Genomic DNA, 19,904 nt, shown 5'->3' with positions numbered 1-19,904 from the left:
CAGATTACGAGTCGAACGCCTTAAGAAACCTGACTATGCCGGGCCTAGATGTAATAAAATGATTAATTCTTTCCAGAGGTTTCCGGGAGAAATCTTGTTAAATATAGAATACGTAAAGCCTCAATGATAGCTGAACAGAGTATATACATTTGAACCCCCTTCCAATGACACATTGGTATATCTGCGGACTTACAATGCTAAAATTTGGGTTTCGATATCCGCGGTAGGCAGAGCACAGGTCGCCCATTGTGTAGCTTTGTGCTTAATTACAAACAAACAAATAATCAACCCTCTCGTTATGGAAGAAATGTGGTCTTGAAAAAGCTTCCTTAGCGCAAAATTCCGTAACTCGGACATAATTTTTCACATAGACTCCACGTTATAAATGTAGATGCGACTTTACGGAAGCTTTTTGATTCACAAAAGTACCAAAATACGCATATGGATGTAAGAAAACAATTTTAAACACATGTTAAATGTAACTGACATAGTTTAATAGTTTTACTCCTCAAAAATAACAGTAGGTACACGAAAATAATTAAAATTTACAAGCCAGAGAGACTCAGTACTGGTGTTGACGTCTGTCTTACCCTGTAAATCGTCATCAACGTCATCTAAATGTAGCATAGGCTTAACTATTTTGATGAGAAATGTGTTGAGAGTTGTTTGCAAATCCTGCTGCATCTTCTCCTCGTAACAGTGTATGACATCGTGTAGTCATCTTGTAATTTTCAGGCTGCTTTCACGTCTGGGATCATTAGCCCTAAAGATTTGCACCACTTTTTATACATGGGAAAAGGAGTGGGTTAAGTAGTTGGCAGTCAAATGAAGTTGTATGGGTGGTATTTCAATAACGTTCTCCTCTTCTGCATCTCGCTCTTGTTCCAACATTATCAGATCCTCATTCCACATATCTTCTCCATGTAACTTTAGTGATTCAACCACACCATCTCCGACGATATCTTCAAAACCATCCTGTCTTGTAAGTGCCACAATGTCTTGGTGCACTTTTTCAGTACTTTTTGCTTGAGGGAACCCTGTAAAATTGTTGGTTGGTACACTCTCGTCATATATTTTTCTACACATCATATATAGTTGACTCTTTAACTTCATCCCACGAGTTAGTGATGTTGTCCATTGTATCCAAAATGTTATCTTTCTTCCAGAAGTCACGAACTATAGGCTTATCCTCTCCATCAGTAGCTTTAATCGATTGTTTCAAAATTCTCTGTAAGTAGCGACTCTTTAAATTGGAAATAACACCTTGATACATTGGTTGGAGCAATGTAGTTGTGTTCTTGGGGATCTTCTCAGCTTTTACATTGTCAGAAATATTATTGAAGTGGATGGCTTAGTGCATTGTTTAAGATAAACAATACTTTTTTGGAAATATTAAATTTTGTAGAGTACTTTCCACCAGCAAGACAAAAAGAAATTAATGAACCAATCTTGCAAAATACTTATAGCCATCCAAGCCTTCTTATTTTAGCATCAAATCACAAGTAAATTAGGCGTGGCATAGCCCTTCAGAAACCTTGGAGTTTAGAAACTGTGCATTAGTAAGGGTTTTAATTTGAAATCTGTAAGAGCATTGTCACACACAATTAAAGTCAAACGATCTTCCGAAGCCTTTACCCTTGATGCGAACTTCTCTTGATTGAAAGCAGATATTCTATCTGGCATGCGTTTCCAGAATAGCCCCGTTTTATCCACACAAAAGATTTGTTCTGTGCTGTAACCCCCTACATCAGTAATTTTCTTGAGTTAACTAAGGTACCTTCGTGCAGCTTCTATATCAACAATGGAAGCCTCACCACTTAGTTTTATGTTGTGCAAATTAAGGTGCTTCCTGGGCCTATCAAGTCACACTTTACTTGCCAGGAAGGGATTTTTTAAGAACTATCACTACCGCTTTGTTCATTCACCAAGGTCAACGTCAACATAGCCAGTACCATTATGTTGCATATTAGGTAGCATTGTGTGAGTTTCAGAGAGAGGGGAGTCGTGTATTGGTGTTTATATAGTGTAGAACTAATTGCCAGATGTGTATATAATAAATTAACACTTTGATATCGCAAAGTGTTTTATATATTAAAAAATATAGATTAGCCTGAATCGTTATTATAATAATCTTAACCACTATCTACTTTCACATTTTGAACCAGCTATTTCGCGGCAGATTCCTTCTTGTTGTGAAGATAAAAATGGCGGATAAAAAGTGCCTGTCTGGAGATCAGTACCATAAACGAAAAGTAAAAAGGTAGAAGGAACAAGCAAAGCAAGAAGGCTCTTTCCTGAAGTATCTTGGCCAACATCCTCAAGATCAAGATAGTTCATAACACGAAATGAATCTGAGGTAAAAATAGCACATGCACCAATAATTACAGATGTAAGAGTGAAGCTGGATAAAGAACATCAGAACACCTCTGATACACAGAATAAATTCTGTCTGAACCGGTTATACATGACCATAATGATTAATGTAGACCTACTACCAAAATAAGTAAACTGAGGTGTGATGATCCTGCAATCTGGTTTGAATGTAATGATTATTTTCGAAAAAGTCCAGTCGAAAATGGACCCGAACAAACTGTAAATTCACGTTTTCTTAAGAGTGTAAATCGAAGAATATTCTTTATTAATCATTATAAGAATGGCCAGGTAGGTTAAAGCGTTCTACTCGTAATCTGAGGGTCGCGGGTTCGAATCGCCGTCGCACCAAACATGCTCGCCCTTTCAGCCGTGAGGGCGTTATATGTGACGGTTAATCCCACTATTCGTTGGTAAAAAAAGTAGCCCAAGAGTTGGCGGTAGGCGGTGATGACTAGCTGCCTTCCCTCTAGTCTTACACTGCTAAATTAGGAACAGCTAGCGCAGGTAGCACTCGAGTAGCTCTGCGCGAAATTCAAAACAAACCAAATCATTTTAAAAAAAACTCAAAAATTTGAAAGAATTAGATTTAAGGTTGAGAAAAAATAAAACTATAAAAGTAAATCTTCATGGGATAAGCATAAATAGTAATATTGGCAGCAGGTATTGGAAGGTTTATTGCTTTAGTGAGGGCATTTGGTGTGCTAAATCTTCCATTTGGTGGAACAAATAAGAAATTATATAGTGCAGGTAATGAAAACTTCTTGAAGTTCCTTTAGTGTCTAATTTTGTTTGATCCAGTCATGCATGAGCATCTGCATAATATAAATGATCATAAAACACATCTGCATTACCTTGAAAAAAACATACAGAACTACCTGATACAGCTATTAACTAATGCTACTAAATAAAAATTATAAAAGCTCATCATTCTGCAAGGCATTTCTCAATAATTTTAGACTGTACATCTGATGTTAATTAAGTTGAGCACATGACAATGATAATTCGCTTCAAAGATCTAATGAAGTCTACATATGTGGAAGCTGCTGAAATTAATGAAAGAGAACATTTCTTGGGTTTTGTTCCATTGAAGGAGACATCTGGTGCTTTCATGACTGAAAGTATTCTTCATCAACTTCAAGAAATATTATTACCCTTGGAGAACGTACGTGGCCAAGGTTATAACAAAGGCAGCAACATGAAAGATAAACAAAAGAGAATCATGGGCATTAATACTATGGCATTATTTGTTCCTTGCTGTTCTTATTCTCTGAGTTTAGTTGTAAATGATGCTGTCATGTGTTGCTTGGAAGGTAAAAGCGTTTTTGATTTACTCCAGCACATCTATGTATTTTTCTCAGGTTCATCATGTCATGAGACATTCTCTTATACCATTTACCAAGTCTAATTGCGAAGCCATTAAATGAAAGAAAATGGGAAAGTCGTATCGATACCTTAAAACCCCTTCGCTATCATATTGGTGATATCATATTGTGATGCAATCATGGATATTACTGATGATATTCCCCTTACAGGATCATCTGGCAATATAGCGCGTGCCAAAGCAAAAGATCTTGCAACTTGGCTTTCTGACTTCATCTACTTGGTGTTTCTGACGGTATGGTATAATTGTTAGGTAAATCTGACAAGTAAGCAACTTCAAGCAAGGGAACATGGGGTACATTCTGCTTTCAAACAACTATTGCAAACCAAAGAAAAATTTCTTACAGGTTGTAAAATTGACCAAAGGTTTGAAAATACTTTATTTGAAGCTTGTGAACTTGCAAAAGAATTAGAGATATTCACGTCCTCCAACCCAGAACCACTGCGCATAAGGAGAAAGAAGAGGTAATTTGCATATGAAACAGGAGACCAGCCTGTACAAGACCAAAAATAAAAATTCAAATGGAACTTTCATTTTGCAGTACTTGATGCAGCAATCCAGTTAATTCAAGAATGATTTGAACAAATGTTTCGGCTGAGTTCTGTGCTTGGTTTTCTCTATGATATTAAACATTTGCATGGTAAAACACAAATAAAAATGATGGAACACTGCTGACTTGTGCACTGAAATAGTAGTAATTGTACGTTGTCTACCAAAATCTCTGCCAACTGAAGCAGTGGTGAAGTTCCCAATATATTTATATTTATTGCACTTTGTATTCTTCTAACTCTGCTAGTTACTGTTGCAAGCGTTAAGCGAGGTTTTCAAAACTTAAATTGATCCACAACGGTGAAAGAGAGGCTTGTTGGATTAGCAACTGTTTCCATAGATCATGAAATCACTGAAAAACTTGATTTTAAAAAAAAAACTAATTAGTCAATTTGCAAAGATAAAGGCACGAAAAGCGCAATTTTAGTATAAAGCCGTAAAATTTCGTCAGATTATTGAACTTTGTTTCTTACATATACTGTGTCTTGCATCAGGATATATATTTCCAACTTTTGTTTTTTACAAATAAATATTTCGCTGAAAAATATTACAATGTAATGTCTTTTTGAGAGAGCTATGAAACATGAGACAAAATAGGTGAGAAGGTGTGGGACGCAACTTGCCTGGGTTATCCTTGTGCCAGCCCTTACTCTAGAGCAGTGGTTCTTAACCTGGGGGTCGTGACCCCTGGGGGATCGTTTGAAGTTTCTCGGGGGTCACGGAAAGTTTGGAAATTATCGGGGAAATTACGGAGCAGTTTGTAGTTTTTGTGGTAAGTGCTTGTAACTGCCCACCAATGAAAAACACGCTGAAGTGCGACAGTTGAACCGCGTAGAGATGCTTGTTGCGCAAACACCTGTCTAATTTTCATATATTACAACGTTTTGAATTGCCTAAATTTTTGTAATAATATAATATTAATACATCGAGCTTAAAATTTAAATATCAAAATTTCCATCGTATTTAGTATCTTTTCTCATTATATATATATATTATATCAACCCTCACACTGAGTGAATAAGCAGGTTTTGTATGATGTTCAGTAATTCCATGGATTTTGCATTTGTTTAGCACTTGTAGCTTTTCTCAAGATCATTTATTTGTAACATTTTCAATAAATTAGGATATTTATATAGTTTTGTTTCATTCTACCTTTACGCAAAGTTCACCATTATAAAAATTATTATAGGGGTCACGGTAATACCTTGGACAGTCCCAAGGGGTAAGACGATGAAAAGAACCACTGCTCTAGAGGTAGCACGCCCTAAAGTTAGCAACAGAGCTAATTTTCGTTCTCTGACATTAAACCGACTCAAAACATTAAGTTTCACATCCAAACAAATTCCTTTTCGTGCTCTCTTAGGTGTACTACTTGCACTTGAACTTGATGGCTTCTTTTCAGACATCGTGAACAATGATAATGCACTGCAGAGTGTTAAAGAACAATACATAGAACAACTGCGTGACAGTATGAAAATTGTAACAGAAGCGTTTGCGGAAAGAAAGAAAGTGTTCCACTTATGTCACTGACTCTTATAAATGTGCTCTGCGTTTCTAAAAAATACGATTTTTGGCTAGATTTCATTATCATTATTATTTATTTATTTTTGCATTTTGTGTTTAAAACGATTTTACGTTTACCCAAAAATTCGCAAGGGTGAATTTACTGCCTGAACCCCTAATTTTCACCCTTTATAACTGCCATATGGCCAAGATTCCATAACGCGAAAGAGAGCAGACTGCATGATGGTTTGACTAGGACTTTAGGTTTATACTGATATTTCAAACTGGTTCATTACCATTCAGTGAAATATTCACTTATATTATCTTTAATAAATATCATTCATTGGTTTAAGGTTAGAGACGATGTGTGTTCTTTTGAATTAACATATCAGACATTATTCTATATTAAACATTTCGAGTTGGAATTTTCGTTAATATCAAAATACGTAAGTGCATTAATATTATATATGAGTATGTATGTTTTATTATAATAAAGCCACATTGGGCTATCTTCTGAGTCCACCGAGGGGAATCGATCCCCTCATTTTAGTCTTGTAAATCCGTATTTTTTCTCTTTATTCATCCCACCTCAAAGAGGGGGTATAAACAAAAATACATGAAATAAAACAGTAGTTAAATAATTAGCATATGGAAAGGAAACATTGCAAGATATCACCTTGCTAAAAAATTACAACAAAAGGTATAAAATGTATTAGAAAATATAAAAGAAGTAACAGTTAGCGGTAAGTATCTAAATCAAATTACACCAAAAACACTAATAAAACAAAGCAAACAATGGAACACTTGTGATAAAAAAAAAACTTGTAGAAAATAATACATTTTTATCTTAATAGAGCACATAACAGGTATCTTTGTCACATTATAGTGATACAATAAATGAAACAGTAGTTAGGTAATTAACATATGGAAAAGAAAAAAAACATTGCAAGATACCTTGCTAAAAAATTACAAAAGGTGTAAAATGTGTTAAAAAATATAAAAAAGTGATAATTAGTAATAAGTATTGTAAATCCGTAGACTTAACGCTGTACCAGCGGGGAACATTATATATGAGAAGTGAGTGAAAAATAAAATGCTCTGTATTTTGTTTGAATTTGTTGTATTTTGTTGAATCTCGTCAACGTTGTCATCGACCTTGACTTTTCTCTCTGTCTCCGGAGCTTCCAGACATCCACCTAATTAAAAGTTATGAACCATCTCCGAAACTTTATTAATCCCACGGACTCAGCAAGAATTTTTTCGTGTGTGAGGTGAAGGGATATCAATATCCCTAAACACACCAGTTTAGAAAATTTTCTGTCGTTTAAAAAATAAATTCCTCCCACTGTTTTTGTTTGTCTATTTTTTATTTACCACCCAGCTTGACATGAACCTACATTGTAAGTCAGGTGCTGCAGCCCTCTGAGCTTCTCGGGATAATATTGTAGAATTTAGGAATTGTGAAAATATCAAAAGAGTTTATCATTTCGCAATTATTCTACACAGTTTAAGGAGCTTCAAGGATGTTTTTTTATAACTGAAAGTACTGTGTAGCGTAAACAAAATAAAGCATTTCAAGCAGAACATAATATATATTGTATCTGATGAGCTCGACGCATTGTGTAAAATTTCGGCGCTTAGCAATGATTATAAAAAATGTTTTTCACTAAATCCTTGTTTGGACTATGATCTTGAACGTCAGTTGTATATAATAACTTCAGGCTAGGATTTTAGCAATTAATCACTTGCGCCTAGTTTTTAGTTTTTCAGAACAGTGAATACACATTAAATGTTATTTTTCTTGTTTTCTTTTTAATGATGGCAGAGCTACATATCTAGCCCTGCATGCTTTTCATTGTGGGTTCACGATTGGGATGATAACTTTATAATTATTAGGTATTCGTAAATAATTTTAACAATGTATTATATTTAATAATGTCACATGGGTTTTATCTATCTCAATTCATATTAATCTGTTTTCAGTAAATGCCAATTTTACTAGTTTAAAAAAGTCCCTGCTTTTATTCACCAGTACATGATCTACCATATATTATCTTAAATGTTTTAATCTATAGATAGCTATTAACTTATGAAGAAATTTTTGTGATACAACTTTCCGAACTTTATTTGTTCATTCCCCCAGATCATGTGCAAAATTCAGTAGTGGCATTACTTGTACCCACCATGCTCACGAAGGCAATAAACTTAAGTGCCGAGCGTTTCAATTCAGATAGAGTAAAAAATTAAAGCATGTTTGCATCAAATATTTGAATTTTTGAAAACGCATTATTCATTACCCCATACCTTTTTTCTTTTTGTATGTGCGTGTGTGGGGTGTACAAATAAACGATATAGATGTCGTCATGGTTCTAAAAAATAAACAGCCAACATTTTTACTGTACTTTTCTTCCTGTTAAGAGTATTATTTTCAGATTTATTCAATAATGATAAAGAAGTTAGCCTCTATTATTTATGTTTAAATAACTTTGATCCTTTTCTTTCTTTGCTCAACAATTTTATCGTTCCAGTATTTCTTTCTCAAACAACACTCAGTCTTTTCTTCACTCTTAGGGCATCTGCTGTAGTATCCAGTTTATTGCTATGTTGGTTAAGTGTCACTTTAACACATCGTTTATTCTTCAACAGTTGTAAATATGAAATAACATCATTTTGTCACTTTCCTTTCAAGAAGTGGTAGAGCAATATATCTACAGATTTACAACGCTTGAAACCTGGTTTCGATACCCATTGTGGAGCTTTGTGCTTAACTACAAACTGAAAGAAATTATAAAAACGTTAAATATTGATTATGTTCAGTTTTTTATTTCATTTTTGTTTCGATTAGTTACTAATTAGTCTCTATTTCTTACATAAGAGCTGAAATAAAGCTTGTATAACTACGCATTTACTGGGCCAGTAAACCATGTTTTGTTACCATTTGTGGTACACGCAAACCAAGCTATAGATAGGTCTTACCTATTAACAAAACTGGGCAAATGCCCAGAGCCCCACACAAGGAAGTGCTCCCGATGCTATGGCTTTTGATCTACTTCTAAGCTTGCATATCATTATGGGGCTCCATTTATTGAATTCTGCTCTGAGTTCCAGAATGACTAAGACAGCCCCTGCGTGTAACTCTAGGCTTTTCATATCCAATTTCCTTTGGGCTTTTAAGAAGAAGAATTTCTTCAACCAGTTTTATATTCAAACATTTAATTTGTCAGCGTCTTCATCCTTCAGAGTTTCTTTTGTTAACTTTCTGCGCAATTAAAAGACTTCCTGAAAGCAACCCACTTTATCAGTTTTTTGTTTTGTTTTTGAATTTCGCACAATGCTACTCGAGGGCTATCTGTGCTAGCTGTCCCTAATTTAGCAGTGTAAGACTAGAGGGAAGGCAGCTAGTCATCACCACCCACCGCTAACTCTTGGGCTACTCTTTTACCAACGAATAGTGGGATTGACCGTAACATTATAACGCCCCCACGGCTGGGAGGGCGAGCATGTTTGGCGCGACGGGGATGCAAACCCGCGACCCTCAGATTACACATAATTGGTATTATATGCGATAACATTTCATAAGAAATCTTAGACTTCATCTTTTCTTAACGTTATAATAACGTACAAAAGGTCTAATTAAATAATAATAATATCCTTTTTTTAATTCTACATAAGCCTTACAAGTTAAATTCTTACAAAGAAAAAGTACAAACGATAACATAAAATATAGTAATTCTGTAAATTAAATTTAAAAGTAAATACATATTTTATCTAAGAATAACAAAAAATGACCAAACATACCATTTACTGTAATACTAGTAGACATTTAGTATTCTATACTATATTACCTTAAGTCACATGTTTTCTGTTGCCAGAGTATGTGCAATGACAACAAATTGGCATACAGTTAACACCCTCGGCACATTATGCAAAGTAACTTACCTCTACCATGCCACAAAGGAAACGAAGCTGATTCGATTAACTGTTTAGTTAAATTCTTAGTTGCTGTTATATAACCCACTGTGAGAGATGTTGGTGAAACCAATACACCCATGTTTGTATTCACAAATATGTTTACACTGGAAAAAATATTACCTCCTCAGTCCATTCTCGGTTCAAAAATAATAAACGGGCGAGTAGAAGGCAGGCATTAATACTAAACAATTCGTATATTAATTTTGCCGCCGCCCACAATTTTGAAATGCCAGTTAAAGGGTACGTGTCCAGTAGTGCCTACAACGAATATTTTTAGCACCAGGCTTCGATCAGTGCGAGTTGAATATTGTGAATTGAGCGCCAACAAACAATACCAGAAAAATCTATATATACACATACCTTATAATAACTTATAAACTATTTGGTTGTCTTATGTAACGGATTTACTATTATGTATTTATTTTACTATCTATGTTTCTCTCAGTTTAATATATATGTAGAAAGACATATAATTTATATTGTTAAATATGCATTTTGACAGTCCAGCATATTCTATAAATTCTAGAAGCCTCGAGCGTAAGAATTAACAATGTACGACGTGTGTATGTAAAATTATTAATGAATGCCAGTGATACCACCTGAACTTTCTAGAGCCTCGCCTTAGTTTAAAAACTGCAGCATGAAATACAGTTTAATCATATTGTTTGATTTGCTACAGTCGGTATAATAAAAGCCTCAGAAGCTATAATTGTAATTAATGATTATTAATGAGGAAAGTGAAAATACTTGACCAGGAACGTTATAGATTTCGAACATTACAAGCCACTTAACTTCAGTGAATTAACTTCGGACGTTACTATTTCTACAAAGACATTAGGTATTTTCAAGTATGAAAAAACTCACGTGTGAGTAGCGAGATAGCTTACTCGTTAAGTGAACTGTACCGATGTCAGCGTAGAATTAAATCGTTCGTCGTAATCAGGCTGTAAAATATTCAGTTTCAGACCAGATAAAAGGCTCGGTATTGCTTGTAAAAACTTTTGTATATAAATGGTTATTTGTAATAACCGTTATTATAAATTGTATTGTTGTTTGTACATTGAAATATATTTATGTTAAGAAAGAAACAGTGTGTATCAATCTTGTTGGCAAATATAATAAATTTGATACATATCGACATTCAATTGACGTCTAAGTTAAAATTTCCGGCTATTCGAAATCGTAATACGTATAGGACCTCATACAATAAATTGAAGGCATGTCCGAGGTAAATTATAACACCTAACAACAGACACCAAAACCGTTTCGCTGTAAACCGGGTGAAATCCTGAGAAATCTATCAGCCAAATTGTTTTTATTTTTCTTCTTTTTATTATAGGGTTTGTTTACTTCAGAACTTTCATGTAAAGCTGCACAAAGGGCTATCTGTGCAGACCTATTCCTAATTTTGAACTGTATAACAGATTTACAGTTACACGTTTATTTTAGTATCTACGTTTGTTACATTATAGTTTTCATTTTGCATGTGATGTATATTCTTGACAGTGTATTACGCAAATCCCGCCTGTTCTCTGAAGTTGTAGAGAATTCTTGAAAGCGAAAAGCAACAATATTTGTTTACGCAAACGCGCTAGAATATTGTTGCAAGCGAACTTTTGTGAAAGTGCTAGTCTCATGTGATTTTTTTTTCCAAAAGCGGCTATTCGACAGTATTAGCTTGCACGAGGCTTAACAATATCATCTCAAAATTAATTTGCTCGTTGTGAACTTGGACCATTGATAAAATTCCAGTTCTAGACCACATCTAGGAATCAGTATAGTTTGTTAACTTGTATATTTCTTGTATATAAAACCATCATTTGTAATAACTATTAGTAATAACCATTATTGCAAATTGTATTATTTTTATGTTTGTATATTAAAATATTTTTGTGTTAAAAAAAGAAATTGTGTGTATCAGTCTTTTTTGGTAAATAACATAAATTTGATATGTATTAATATTTTATTAACTTATTCAAATTTCCGATTATTTGAAATAGTAATACGTTAACATAACTCTTGTCTAGCCTAATAATGATATTTGACAGTAACGTTTACAACCTAAACATAGGCCCATAGGGTGAAGTGAGTTTGGCAGCAATGGGACGCCAATGCTGAATCTTTGGAATTACAGTGTTGTCTAACTAACTACCAGACAAGATACGCCTACATCTATACTAAAGTGAGGAGGAATATATTATCTCTGATGAACATTGTCAAAACAGATATACATTAAACGGTAATGTGGTTGTTTAATAGTATTTACTTCGTTACTCATGAATCTCGATAAACAGATAAGCATTTATTAAGTAAGTCCCGCGTATTTTGGCAAAATTTACCCCTTTTAAATAATTCCAGTTAGTATAGAAGTCGTAAAAAGACGGGAAATATACATTTGTATTTTAAAGGTATTTTTCAGTTTGTTTGTACTTTGTTTGCTTTTAAGTGAAAACTTACATTACAGCCTATCTAGGCATTGTCCACCTCGATTTTTAACTTATAAGCCTTTAACTTTACCGCTGGGCTACTGGAGGCTTTTTTGTTTATTTGTTCATTGAAAAAAGGACAGTAAATTCGCATTTTAAACCAGTAATGAAAGGATATCAAAATTTTGAAATAAACATTTAATATTTAGGAAATAAATATGAGTCTGTGGTTACAAAACTTGACAAGGTACTGTTGGCTCATTTAAAGACCAATCTACTAGAAGAACAAAAAAGTGTTGAAACGTGAAGAAATATTTTGAGCTCTCTGGAGAGAGTTCTTCACGAAAAGCAAGAACGAGTCGTTTTAAGTTAATATTTATAGAGTTTTATTTTTCATGAAAATAACTCAGAAATGTTGACACGAAAGTCCAACCAATCATGTGACCATGAAAATGAACTGTTTTCACAAGTGAAATTGATGGGGTGTGTTTTGTATGTTTTTCTTACAGCAAAGTCACATCGGGCTATCTGCTAAGCCCACCAAGGGGAATCGAACCTCTGATTTTTGTGTTATAAATCTGTAGACTTATCGCTGTACCAGCGAGTGGCCTTCTTTAAAGCACTTGAAGCTAGTAACTGCTTCATAAGTGTGTTACATGTAATCACTTCTTTGTTAGTAGCGCTTGCAAAAATAGATCAATCAATACAAATAAGAAAACCTTAACTGGATTAAAAACTGAAATTTCATGTTTATGTAACATTGAAAAAATACATCAGAAATCAAAAAACTGTAGCACACAAATTTAATAGTGAAATTAGCTTAAATTATTTTTGGTTTGTTTGTTCCAGACGTTTGTCGTCAGATAGATATTATTGTGTTTATAAAATTCGTAGTCAGAAGGTATGAAATGTACAGTCGATTGAATTAAATGAATTAGAACAAACTGTACCCCCTGCAGCAGCTCTGCGGTAAGTCTAAAAGCTTATAACGCTAGAAACCGAGTTTCGATACTCGTGATGTAGCTTTGAGCTTAACACCAAGAAAATTAACAAATCTAGAACAAAAACATTGTACTTGTTAAACATAAACCTTTATGAGCATTTTATAAATTACTTTCTTTGATTATGACCCTTCCCACTTTTGTCCTATAAGTCAAACTACAAAGAAGAGGGGTTATGATACCTTTTTGTATGAAAATACTAAGATCTATTCTTGTTTATTAAAGTGTTCTGTGTCTCTTTTCGGGTTTAAAATAAGGCCCACATTTGCTAGAACGTTCTAGTAAAGAGGTTTTTTCATTTCATTTCTACTTTTCTATCAAATACAATAAACAGCGAAATTGATGATAGTGAAGATTATGAATGAATGATGTCTATTTCAGAAGTATTTCTGTCAAATATTTATAAACTTACATACAGGGAAGCTCGTGTCTCTAATAACCCAATCAGAAGTGGTTTATAAGAAATTCGTGATGAGACCAAAAGGAATCATAAGCTTTTATTTTAAGTTGGTTGCATTATTACTTTCATGTATAAGCCGTACGAACAAATATATATATACACGACTGTAAAAAGGCAAATACAGATAAACTAGGTAATACACAAATAGACCAATATAAAAAAAGCCTAAAAAATATTTAAGTATTTACGTTTAACCAAATAAATGTACCTTAAACCATGACAGTTTAAGAAAATCAAACCCCGTTAGAAGACAATATGGTGCGTAATGAAACAAAAATATTGTTGTTCTAATACATTCAATTGGCTCTTATTTCACATATTGGAATTTTGGGTTCAGACAAAATTCGGCTCATCTGAAACATAAAGTAACAAATAAAGTGTACTTTAAGGCTTTCATTATTAGTGACACATTAAATAAGAATTGTGATAACCCTAACTGGAATACGTTTTGCATAGTTTACTCGGTGATTTGTTGCATCTTTGACCTCAACAGTTTATTTCTTTTGAGGACGAGACCCATATCCGAGAATCACATCATTTCCTTTTTGCACATTTTCACTATTTAAAAATAAAGCATCTTCAATTCCGAAGTTATTGTTGACGAAGTAAAATTGTTCTGCATCTTTACAGGGTACGGCCTCTTCTGGGAAAGCACAAGTAAGTGTAAGTTGGTTGAAAACTGTCAAGTTTCCGCAGACAAAACTATAATGGTAAGTAGTCTGCTTTCCATTGGGCAGCTCTTTAGGATCGCAAATATGGAAAATATTACAGTTATTTTGTATATCAGCGTAGTATCCATAACTGAAGCCATCGCAACTGAAATCTGTATCTATCACGCCTGTTATTTCTTCCGCTCCAGCAGGAAGATTAAAGGCCTCACGTTTTACCTGTTTAGTAATAAATTATGAAATAAAGAATAAAAATCAACTTAGATTTATAGTAACAATTTAACAGCAGTTCCATATAAATAAATTATAACATAATAGTTTCATACACCTATTGTCATAAGTCCTTCGGATTTGGCTAACAAAGGAAAAGAAAACAATGAACTAATTTTTCCGATATTTACAATACCATATTGAATATATTTGGCATTATGTAACAGTGTCAATTCCAATCTACTCTGAAGTTCTGAATATAGTAAAGCTGTACTCAAACCTTAAAGCTAGATGAAATAGGCAGCAACTAGATCTCATTGAGTTAGAAAAAAAGAAGGTACATCGCTTACTTGATTAATAATGTGCAAACGTTTCATATTACAATGCATTGCACAAAATAACCAGATATGGTTTTCCGCTACATAGTTACATAAAATGATATCATATTTTATAAAGTTTCGTTGTTTGTTGTTAAGCGCAAGGCTGTCACTATCAGTACTATGTTCGCAGCATGTACCCAAACCAGATGTTTAGCATTATAAGCCGAGGATTTTTGGTAAGGTAAAGATTTTAGTAAATAGTCATAACTTACCCGTGGAAATGAGGAAGTAATCGCCAAGAACATTGAAGCTACTGAAAAAATAACAAAAATACGTAAACAGAATTTTTCTTAATCTTTCACAGTTACTTTGTAACCAAATGAAATATATAAGGCTTAAGGGATGTATTTACAAATGAGCAAAACCTTGTTGAGTTTTATTTTACCGTTTTCTTTTCTTTTAGGATATTTGGTTTTGCATGATACAATCACTATTCCTTTATTAATTTAGTTTTATAAACTTATAATTCAAGTAATTCAAAATTAGACGATAATTTTCAAAAGTATAACAATGAAAGAACATTAACCGAATCTTACCCACAAAAAACACGTATTTCATCATTGCTGTTGACGTATGACGATAAAGGACGAACCACTTTTAGATCAACCTGCAAAGAAATGAGACGAGCTTTCAGTACATTTCAAAATATTAAATAAGAACTACTTATACATATATATATTTAAGTTTTAAAAGCCTTTTCAGCTACTTCCAAAGAAAAAGCAGCCAAACAACACAGAGAAAACACCTTTATTGCAAATTAAAATCATCGACAAAAGTAAAAAGAAAATAAAAAGATTTTCCAGTTATTTAGAATGGTGGATATTCTTCGATAAATTTAGAAACACGCAATAACGTATTTACATAGAATAAGAAATTCGCCGCGTTACAGAATCTACGATCGCTAGTACCAGGCAAAACGCGTGAAAGTTAGAAGTTCAACCAACTACCTACCCGATAATACTTCCTTTTCACCAAGGAATTCACTGGTCCAGTTGGGTAGGATCGCCTCTTTTATACTCGAACGAAGAAGCCACGAGATGGGCTTGTTCCCAGGCTTTGACGGGTGCTGCCGTAAGCTACGTGGAACCAGGTCGTCAGATAACGAATGAAACTTCTCCCGCCTACGTCTATGGTGAAACATAATTAGACTTAATGTCTCTCACTTTTACCCCTTCTTTTCTTTCAATGAAAAATGCTTTTCTGATTTTAAAACCGTTTTGTTATGGTTCAGAGTTTTATGTTAAAAAGAAAAAGCCAACATCAATATATCTTAACACAAACGATTGTTGATAGAGAAAATAAATTACCTAAAAATTAAAATTGCACTTTTTATTTTCAATAATACTTCTTTTTTTTAAATGAATAAAGTATTTATATTACTAGGGTTTCTTTACAAAACTTGTGGAAAATTGTTAGTTTTCTTTTTGTCTTAGCATCTGACGTTTTTATAATACAAAGTTCCTTTGTGGTTGGTAATAAGTTTACTAAATCAAATTACAACGCTAAAATCGAGGGTTTGATTGCCCAAAAAATAAATAATAAAAACTCTATATATAATTCTAAAAAACGGAAACTGACATAGGTGGGATGTGTGTTTTTTATTGTGTATCAACAGCATATAGTAATTTTTACCGAATTCCACGATATCAGACACTTCTCTGTTAATAAAGTTTTATTTTCGCCGTAAATAAGATAAGTTGCTATAATTCCTCTTTGAAATACATATATATTCTATCAAACTTGATGGAAATAACGTAGTTCGTCTTCTCTTCTCAGCGGTTACAACAATCCAAGTTACTTTTGTGAAACAGATTAATCTTTAATTACCTCTTTTTTGTATATTGTTGTCTGTCATTGTTTACAATACTTAAAATATTTGTATTGAGTTTCTTCAAAAACTGAGTAGCCAGTATTTTGTTATTTCGTTTCAAACATTTTTTTTAATTTTACGTAATTATAATATAGGTTGCCATTCTTAGTGAAAAACAACACGAAAGGAAATCGAATCCCTGGTGGGGACAGAATATAAGTATTTCCTATCAAATGAATTACAATTCAATTGTCACCTAAACAGTTTAAAATGCTACTTTATTTAATATAAATATTGTGTGTACAAAACTAGAAAGACTTTTGTTTTTTTAATTTACATTAGATGAAGAAAACAATATCGACATCTAAAATACGAAATAAAAAATATTTGTACGAAAGTTTGTAGAAAGGCAGGAATTAGTTGCTTACTCCTTTCATTTACTTCATAAATTCTGAGAAGTTTTTGCACTTACGATGCCGTAAGTCTCACTTATATAAATGACGTAATGTTATTTTCATAAGAACGTCACTTCTATACAGTTAAGATACTGGTATGGAAAAGCCGTTTAAATCTCAAGTTTTCATGTAGTTGAGAGAATGTATCAGGTTTGTCAAAAAAAAAAATCTCTATGTTAAAGGTGGCATTTCCGATATAGGTTGACAGTATGCATTTTTTTTATTTTTCTGTGGTTTCCTGCTTTGTTTAATACTAATACTGTTAATGAACGTTGAAAAAACTCACATTGTAGAAAAATTAATTTAAAACAAGTCTGTATTTTAGGTTTAGTTTTCTTAAATAAATAAAACCATGGGGTTTTCTTCTTCGCTCTTCAAGGTATGAAAACCTGATCCAGCACCGAATAACAGTTTGTAAACGACAACCAGACTAAACAAACAACTCGCCAAACTTCCTTCATAAAAACAAACTCGTGAGGGAAAAACAATACTTTAAAGATATTGAAAACGCTTTTGCTAATTTAGTAGCAAACGTCTACAGTATTAATAACATTGTTAAATAATTTTAATTATTCTTCTGCATAAATTTTTTCCACTAGTTTTAAAATACCAGATTGCATTTCGAGCAAGTTAGTGGCTTATTTATACAACCATTTAGAAAGTTTACAAGGGTTTGTTTGTTTTTTTTAATTTCGCGCAAAGCTACTCGAGGGCTATCTGTGCTAGCCGTCCCTAATTTAGCGGTGTAAAACGAGAGGGAAGGCAGCTAGTCATCACCGCCCACCGCCAACTCTTGGGCTACTCTTTTACCAATGAATAGTGGGATTGACCGTCACATTATAACGCCCCCACGGCTGAAAGGGCGAGCATGTTTGGTGCAACGGGGATGGGAACCCGCGACCCTCGGATTACGAGTCGCTCGCTTTAACCCACCTGGCCATGCCGGGCCACTTACAAGGGAAACAAAACTTGTCACAGAATCTGATAATAGAAAACTTTACAACAATAATAATTTTAACAGATTTAGTGTTAAATCTCAATACTATATGAAGAACAAGTAGCCCTATTTTATATGATTGTAATTTTTTGTAACAAAATAACCATAAAGCTCATTACAATAAAAGTAGTGACTACGGCTAGTGTTATCTCTGTAGCTCCAAGTATTTGTACTGTGACAAATCTTGCAAGGCTGTGTGCCGTCGATCCTGGTTTTGAACTACTGAACTGGTTGAAATCAGCCAGTCAACAGCATCCCGCCATCTACACTGAGGGACTGACTTGACTGTCACTCTTCTGATGCATCTTCTTTTCTCTTTGTTTTCTATCGCAAATATTCGATCCCGACGCGTCAGCTCCAAAACTGGAAGTCTATTGTAGGTGTTGTGATAAAAACCTTGTGTATTTACAGCTAAAACCTCTTTTTACTGCTAAACATTATCATATTTAGACGAAAACTGAACACTTCAAGTCTGCTTTTGGTATTTTCACGTCAAACCTTTAACCATGTGATTTCAGATAAGATTGAACGTAAGGTTTGTAAAGTGATAATACAAATATTCTTATTAACGGGAGATTCAACACAAATTAACCAAAGCAATTTTTTACTACACGCTTCTGAAATTGTGATAACTAAATAAAGACTGAACAAAAGTAAGCAATTACTACAAAGATATTTATTTAAAACAACATTAAAATACATATTTAACTGCTCACAGAGAATAGTTGCCTCTACTGACAGTTACTAGTCATTTGGTGATTTCAAGTTTCAAACTGTATCTTTCTAGGTCATATTCCAAAGTTGATCTCCTATTCTTGCTTGAATAATTCTCACATAAACTGCTTAACTAATTAACGTCAGATGTATCAAGAGCAACCAACACTGCATACAAGAATAGTAATTCTCCAGTGAAATACAAAAAAATTGTTATTTCCAAACCTTACCTGACTGCCAGTGGAAAAGATACATGTCTAAATTCACAATACTATAGATAAAACACACTTTTAATAAATATTACAGTAAATATATTAAACAATGCAATTCAAACCCTTTAATGAAGAAAAGCAATTACAGTGAAATATCCTTTAATACTGAATTAATACTACAATTAATACTGAATTTTACTACAAGTGTAGTAAAATAAGAATAAAATGAAGTAATTTGTTATACAATATTATATAAAAGCGAATCAATTTCCATTGATTAATTAGTTTTACAGAATAATACCCTTTAACAAAGCAATCAACACGTCAGTAAAAAAACCTCAATATGGATACAAGTTAAAATTCACCTTATAAAAAAACTATTTAATAAAGAATGAAAAACACTGCATAATATAAAAAGAACATTCCTTTAGCAATGAAAATATGTAAAATAACTATTCACCAATAATTAAAGTACTCTTTAACAAAACATTTATAATATTCATAACCGAAACCAGTTAACACAAAAAAAAAAGATTATAACTTAATAGTTACATGTAGAAAACACCCTGTAGCAGTAACAAACACGCATCATAAAGCTATACCTTCTCACAAATGGCATGTCATAAAAGCAAAATTTCTTAAATATCAGCATTTAATATTAAACACCCTCATTCATAAACTAGAAGAAAAAACCTTAATCACAATACATAAAAGTCGTTTTCAAACATGTCTCAAAAGTTTGTTTGTTTGTTTGTTTTAAATCAAAACCTCACTGGGTTATTTATTGTGTCCA

General features: G+C 33.2%; 1 protein-coding gene across 2 annotated transcripts; it reads right to left on the bottom strand.

The window, feature by feature from the left end:
• Positions 1-13,688: 13,688 nt before the first annotated feature.
• LOC143255027 (U-scoloptoxin(01)-Cw1a-like) lies at positions 13,689-16,003 on the bottom strand. Of its 2 annotated transcripts, none has more exons than XM_076510044.1 (4): positions 15,875-16,003; positions 15,460-15,530; positions 15,136-15,176; positions 13,689-14,552 (listed from the first exon to the last, which is right to left on the bottom strand). In XM_076510044.1, exons 2-4 carry the CDS (start codon positions 15,482-15,484, stop codon positions 14,160-14,162), a joined length of 459 nt encoding a protein of 152 aa, XP_076366159.1. In that variant the 5' UTR covers positions 15,485-15,530; positions 15,875-16,003; the 3' UTR covers positions 13,689-14,159. The 2 variants fall into 2 exon arrangements, with proteins under 2 accessions (XP_076366159.1, XP_076366168.1); XM_076510053.1 differs by having other exon boundaries at positions 15,136-15,173.
• Between the last annotated feature and the right edge of the window lie 3,901 nt (positions 16,004-19,904).

Source organism: Tachypleus tridentatus, chromosome 1, assembly GCF_004210375.1.
Source record: "Tachypleus tridentatus isolate NWPU-2018 chromosome 1, ASM421037v1, whole genome shotgun sequence".
NCBI classification, from domain to species: domain Eukaryota; kingdom Metazoa; phylum Arthropoda; class Merostomata; order Xiphosura; family Limulidae; genus Tachypleus; species Tachypleus tridentatus.
Note: the sequence above shows the minus strand (reverse complement) of the source record. Positions and strands in the feature narration are given on the sequence as shown.